The sequence below is a fragment of the Alligator sinensis genome, unplaced genomic scaffold, assembly GCF_000455745.1.
Source record: "Alligator sinensis unplaced genomic scaffold, ASM45574v1 scaffold524_1, whole genome shotgun sequence".
NCBI classification, from domain to species: domain Eukaryota; kingdom Metazoa; phylum Chordata; order Crocodylia; family Alligatoridae; genus Alligator; species Alligator sinensis.
The window spans coordinates 597499-604446 of record NW_005842747.1 but is presented as its reverse complement, the minus strand read 5'-3'; the positions used below and the strand labels follow the sequence as shown (position 1 = coordinate 604446).

The following is a 6948-nucleotide window of genomic DNA, read 5'->3' as shown; positions in this document are numbered from 1 at the left end:
AGCAGGACAAGATGGAGAAGTCGAAGTGGATGGCAGAGAGAAAGAAGAGGCTCAGCATATCCGTTGCACTTACTACGGTGACTTTGCTCTCAAGGACAATCCAGCGACTTACCAAGATGCCACGAGAGTGTGTGCCACCCTCCCAAAGCTGGTGGGGGACGGTGGGGAGAAGGCCGTCCCGCTGAGCGTCTGGCTGTACCCGCTGAGCAGGGCCGATGCTCGAGGCGCTGCGGTGGTCCGTGAGATCAGTGCAAGGCTCACGGCTAAGGCCCAGGCTGTCCTGGAGCAGCTGAACGACTGCGACAGGCGGTGCAGGGACATGATGAGGGACAGCACGGCCCTGCGCTTCCCTGCAATCCAGGGGAAACTGCAGCAGTGCCAGGCGCTGTGCACTCGGTACAGACAGGCCTTCCACAAACAGCTGGCCGCAATCGTCCCTGCCATCCGTGCAGGAGGAGCAGAGGAAGGGTGTCTGGAGGAGGTTTTAATGAGCATTGAACAATCACCAGTCAGTCCTCAGCACCTCCGGGACTTTCTGGATCTAAGAATGAGAGAAATGAAACTTGTGAACATGTACCTCCCATTGCTAGATGGGGTGGAGGTGATTTCTTCAGAGGAGGATCTAAGGGACATCGTATCAAACCCCATGATTATGTATGTTGTCTCCTTTACATTTACTTCTTTACATCGAGAGGAGCCATTTCTATCAGGTTTAGATGCCTGGCTTCACACCCCAGATGAGAGGAAAACCTGGGATCCAGCCTCAGCCTCTCCTGCCTGTGAGAAATCAAACTGCAGGCTGTGGTTTGAGCACGACGTTGCACAGCGCAGAGCGCGGGTCTCTGCACGTTTCTTCTCAGACTTTGCACGTGTTAATAAATGTAGCGGGAAGACTCGGTTCCTTGTGACCTCAGTCTCAGACGAGGACAACCCAGGAGCTTCCATTTACCTGTATGAGGATGGGGAGCTGGTCAGCACCAACTTTGAGCCTCCAGCAAAGCCTCTTCCTCCCCTGATTGCTGGGATCAACCATGACCGTGTGCAGCTCACACTGAAACCAGCAGCCCGTGGACAGGCTGCAATAATTGGCTATCGGGTGGAGTGCAGAAGATTGGGGCAGGAGGACTGGACAGCTGTGAGTGTGAATAACAAGCAAGTGTCATTCCCAGTATCACAGCTTTGCGCAAACATTGAGTACCAGTTCCGCTATGCTGCAGTGAGCAAACCAGGGCTCAGTTCAAGCAGTGATGTGAGTGACATTGCCAGGATGCTCCCAACCAGCCCCCCTGGAAAGCCTGTAGCAGCTTATGTGGATTTGTCTTCCATTTCTTTGAGATGGGAGGCACCAGAAGTCATTGGAGAAGGAGTCAGTATAAAGGAATACAGGGTGGAGTATAGGGAGGAAGCTGGAGGTGAAAGCCCTGCACAGGAAAACAAATGGCTGGAGCGAAGGACAGCAAAGAAAGCAGAGCTCTGGGACATCTATGGGCTGAGGCCAGGGACACCCTACAGACTCCGAGTGTTGGCTGTGTGCACAGGTGGGAGCGTGAGTTCCTTCAGTGAAGAGGCCACCATCTTCACGGCAAAGGTAGGAGCAATAATTGCATCTATGTAGGTCTACAGGAAAGTGTTGCTGGAAGGCACCTCATGCACAGTTCTGTGGTGACAGGGAATAGACCTGCAATGGGAATCCTTTTCCCAGACAGATAGAAGTCAGGAAGGTATTTGGCTTTAACAGTGAGAATCCACTAAAGAGATCAGACAAATATATGTAGTTGTGCACAAAGCTGAATATGAATTAGCCATTGTCCAGATCAGCTTTTTCTTCTGAAACCTCACTGCTTCCTCCTGCAGTTTCAGGAGGCCGTGTTGTGTGGGAAAAAGTGTTTCTATGAACTTTGGACCAGAGCTAAGTTTTTTCAGTGCCAAGAACCTGCATAAGAGGCAGCTGGGGACCCCCTCTGAGAGATCAGTTACACTAAGGTTTAGAGCATTCAAGCTATCCCTAAAGGGACCAAGGGTGGGGGCAGAGGCTGTTTTAGGGACTACGGAGGCTTCATGGTGGGTCTTGGTGGAAACAGGGGAAGGATGGACATGAAGTAGGGAGGCAGGCATGGAGCATTAACAGGTGCACTGAGCCAGGCAGGAGTGGGGAGCAGGGAGGGAACTCCAGGAGTGACTGGGGTGGAAGGGCCTGGACTGGCTTGGAGAGCAGGGTGGGAGCCTTTAGGGAGGAGTGAGAGAAAGACATGGAGGGGGGAGGGCTCAGGGGCTGGGTGGGCACTTTCATAGCACAACAGCAGTACAAAGGCACCAAACGCTTGGTCATTCAGACTGCATGTAGTGGCCCCAGGAAGTCTAGACATCCAAACAAAGTAATGCACTGCTGTCCTGGGTATTTAGGAACAGATAGAGTCTATACCTGAAAGGGAGTACGAGCTCCCAGGCCCTGAGCTTGTCTGAGCCCAGGCTGGTGGGCAGGGTGTGGGGGGAGGGCACGAAATGTGGACAGTGCTGAGCCCAGGTCTGTGCACTACCATTCATGATTGTTGCACCTTGGTCATCATCACTCTGGAGTAATGACATTGTTTGGACTTCATGTTTCAGCCTGAGATGAATCCGGAGAGACAGGAAGAAGATGGAGAAGGTAAAGGAACGATGGCATGTTTCCTTATTAATGACTATTAAGCCATGCTCCAGGGCAGGCACTGATGCCAGCAAGGCATGGGCAGCTGGTATGTGGGACATGCGAAAGGCCTGGGAGGAGACAGCAGCACAGGGGAAGACTCAGCCAGAGAAAAATCAGAGCAGCTGATGAGACACTGTGCAGGACTGGGATCTTAAAGCAGAGCAGCTGATCAGGCAGGGGAAGGGGATGGGAGTGTCAGTCAGGGCGGGTGCCCGGGGTAATTTGGGCAGGTGCTCAACTGCTCTGAAAATCCAGCCCAGGTTTTGCTCCTTGGTGGCCGAGAGAAAGCTTGTTCTGCACCTTGCCAGGGGCTCTGTCTGCTGTTCCAAACTGGCTGGGATGGCTCCCATGGTGGTGCCCAGTTGGGCTTTGCTCTGCACTGGGAGAGGCTGAGTGCAGAATTAATGGGATGGAGCACTGCAGGGGCAGCCCTGCTGGCACTACAGAGCCACCTAAATGCACCTTCCCCCAGTTCATAGCCCCTTATCCCAGCTCTGGCCCGGCTCAGCCCAGCTGCCTCTGCTCTACATGGCAGAACTCACTCAGGAATGAACCACGGCATCCCTGGGGGACTGGCTGATCATGCTCACCACTCCCTGTCCTGCACCCCCCCACAATATGCAGTGTCTCCAGGCCGGCAAGCTAAGCCCTTGCAGCATCTCTAGATACAAGAGCAGAAACTTCAGGAGCTACCGCTGTTCCTTTACTTCCTCACAATCACCCAGTGACTCTTTCTCTCCACAGGCCCAGGCCTTGGCATCTACTGCTCTGAGCTGCGGATTGTTCTTACTGGTAAAACTGGAAGTGGGATAAGTGCAACAGGAAACACTATCCTAGGGGGGAGGTTTTTTGAATCTACACTCGCAGCCCAGTCACTAACAACGAAATGTACTAAGACGACAAGCAAGCGGGATGGCAGAGACCTGGTGGTGGTTGATACTCCCGGCTTGTATGACAGACAAGTTTCTTTAAGAGAAACTGCAAAAGAAATAGGGCGCTGTGTGGCTGTCTCCTCCCCAGGTCCCCACGCCATTGTTCTGGTCATGCAGGTGGGGTGTTTCTCTGCAGAAGACAAAGCAGCACTTGCCCAAATTCAAGATATATTTGGGGAAAAGGCTGTTCGATACATGATTGTCTTGTTCACCAGAAAAGATGATTTACAGGGAAAGAAATTAGAGGACTATTTAACAGCACTTAATGACAAAGATCTCCAGCAGCTGCTAGAAAAATGTGGAAATCGCTGCTTGGCTTTCAATAACAAAGCAACAGGACAGGAGCAGCAGGACCAGGTCTCAGAGCTTTTCCGAATGATCGATGAGATGGTGGAGGAGAATGGAGGTGACCACTACACCAATGACATGTACAAGTATGCTCAGAGGAAGAAGCTTCAAGTGAAAATGAAGGAACTCAGGATGGAAAAGAAAAAATAGGAAAAATATCTCACCATAATGAGGAATGTAAGGAAGTAGAAGAGGAATTACAAAGGTGACAGGTGCCAGTCATCCCTGCACACAGCCTGCAGCCAGTTTTTAAATGGCATGAAATAATCGGGTTGTTATTAATTGTTTTTTATAAGCATGGTGCATTAGATTCCACTGAAGTTTAGAGCTACAGTTTTCAGGCCTCTTTTGAACTCAGCCTTACAATGAGATTGGGCTGGTGCCTGCTGCTTGTTATGGCTAACAGCAATTAAAAACATAGACCTCCCTTCTGCTCAGAAGCCACTTATCCTAAGCAGGATCTGGTCATTAAAATATTATTGATTAACAAGAGTCAACAGAGCAGTTGAGATGGACAGTTCAGGTCATCATAGGATGTCATTTGTCTGTCCCTGTCACATGATGCTACTTCTGGACCTGGACTAAAGTTCTGCTAATAAAAGGCTAAGGCAGGGATATGGTCTGGATTTGCAGACAAATAAACTTTCATTTGAATATTCATGGAAGCTGAAGGTTTTCATACACATTTCCATATCCAATATAAAGCTCCTCTTTGCAAAAGTATTTTGGTATAAAGGCCTTAAAAATATTATCATTTCAATGTCATTCTCATGGGCAAAACCCATGCACATACAGATATGGCCAAATTGGTTAGCTTCTAGCATCATAGTATCATAGTAGCTAGGGTCAGGAGGGACCTGAACAGATCATCTAGCCTGACCCCCTGCCACAGGCAGGAATGAATGCTGGGTTCACAAGATCCCAGACAGGTGATCATCCAACCTCCTCTTGAATTTGCCCAAGGTAGGGGTGAGGACCACTTCCCTGGGAAGTTGGTTCCAGATTTTGGCCACCCTAACTGTAAAATATTGCCTTCTGATCTCTAACCTAAACCTATTCTCCATCAGCTTCTGACCATTGTTCCTCGTCACCCCAGGAGGTGCTGGGAGAAAAGGGCCCTGCCTATTTGCTGTTGATCTCCTCTGATGAGATTGTAGGCAGCCACCTACAGGGGTCCCCCCTCAGCCGCCTCTTGCTGAGGCTGAACAGGTTCAGGTCCCTCCGTCTGTCCTCGTAGGGCCTGTCCTGTCTGCCGCCCCCCTCACCAAGCGGGTGGCCTCCTCTGACCCCTCTCCAGGCTGGCCACATCCCTCCTGAAGTGCGGTGCCCAGTACTGGAAGCAGTACTCCAACTGCGGCCTGACCAAAGTCGCATAGAGGGGGAGGATCACCTTTCTGGACCGGCTTGAGATGCACCTTTGGATGCATGACAAGGTATGGCTGGCCTTGCTGGCTGCGGTCTGGCATTGGTGGCTCATGTTCATCTTGGAGTTAATAATGACTCCAAGATCACTTTCCATCTCTGTGCTTTCAAGAAGGGACTCCCCAGCCTGTATGTATGCTGTGGATTCCTTCTCCCCAGGTGCAGCACCCTGCATTTGTCTGCGTTGAACCCCATCCTATTCTCATCTGCCCACTTTTGTAATCTGTCTAAATCTAGCTGCAGCCTCTCTCTCCCTTCAAGTGTGTCCACCTCGCCCCACATCTTAGTGTCATCAGCAAACTCGGACAGCGTGCTTTCCACCCCCTCGTCCAAGTCGCTGATGAAGATGTTAAACAGTGCGGGCCCGAGGACCGAGCCCTGGGGGACCCCACTGCTCGCATCTTGCCAGGCTGAGTACAACCCGTCCACCACTACTCTCTGGGTGCGCCCCATCAGCCAATTTTTTACCCATCCAACTGTGCAGGCATCAATACCGCAGTCACTTAATTTATTGATGAGGATGGGGTGAGAGACAGAGTCAAAGGCCTTTTTAAAGTCTAGAAAGACTATGTCCACAGCGACACCAGCATCCAAGGATTTAGTTACTTGTTCGTAAAAGGCAATCAGGTTGGTCTGGCAGGACCTGCCTTTGGTGAAGCCATGCTGATTGCTCCTGAGCATGATCTCCCCTGCCAGCCCCCCACAGATATGCTCCTTGATGATCCTCTCCAAGAGCTTCCCAAGCACCGAGGTGAGTCTTACAGACCTATAATTATTCGGGTCCTCCTTCCTCCCAACTTAAAAACAGTGATCACATTAGCCAGTTTCCTGATCATTAACCCAGTCTCCCCTCCACCTTCACCAGTGAGCACATAGGAGAAGGAGGAGGAGGACATGACTTTGGATGCAATTAATGCATCAGAGGTTCCTCCTCCAGCAACCTAAAGATTGGTTTCTGTTCCTGAGACACTGGGTACTTGTAGGTATCTCGGAATGGGCATAACCTTTTGCACCACTCTGGCAGGCACTATTTTGGTGCTATTGGGTGGATGTTCTTGGGGGTCTGTGCATGTAGAGATGGGTAACCATCCTTTTTAATGTTTGGGGAAGATATATTTCATCACACCACACTTTTTGTTATTCCTGTTACCTTCCCAGTACCCCTCGGACAGCGCTGATCAGGGATGCCTGACTTCGCTGAATTTTGTGGAAAGAGAAACTTGTTGTGTATCACGCATCAAAGGGGACTGCTGATAAGTTGATGACATGAATTGATTTTGTCTGTCATTGTTTGTCTTGTTACTATGCGTAGTTGTGTTTTTGTTAAGTCAATAAATTCTTCTTACCTTTCTACCCCCAACCATATTCTCAATCCCGAATCCTCCGCAGGTGGCTGGGACACCTTGAGACCCTGTGCGTCAGGATACAAGGGGGATCAGGAGAGGGAGACCTGATGGTGGGATTCTACTACAGGCCTCCCTCCCATAGATTCATAGATTCATAGATGTTAGGGTCGGAAGGGACCTCAATAGATCATCGAGTCCGACCCCCTGCATA

The 6948-nt window shown here is 50.5% G+C and overlaps 1 protein-coding gene across 1 annotated transcript in view; it reads left to right on the top strand.

The window, feature by feature from the left end:
* LOC102370827 overlaps positions 1 to 4318 on the top strand; it is a 23205-nt gene extending 18887 nt beyond the window's left edge. Inside the window, exons 7-9 of the mRNA XM_025216553.1 lie at positions 6 to 1588; positions 2608 to 2647; positions 3434 to 4318. Of these exons, the coding sequence (XP_025072338.1) occupies positions 6 to 1588; positions 2608 to 2647; positions 3434 to 4119 (2309 nt within the window). The 3' untranslated portion in view covers positions 4120 to 4318. The remainder of the gene's footprint in view (positions 1 to 5; positions 1589 to 2607; positions 2648 to 3433) is intronic.
* The last annotated feature ends 2630 nt before the right edge of the window (positions 4319 to 6948 follow it).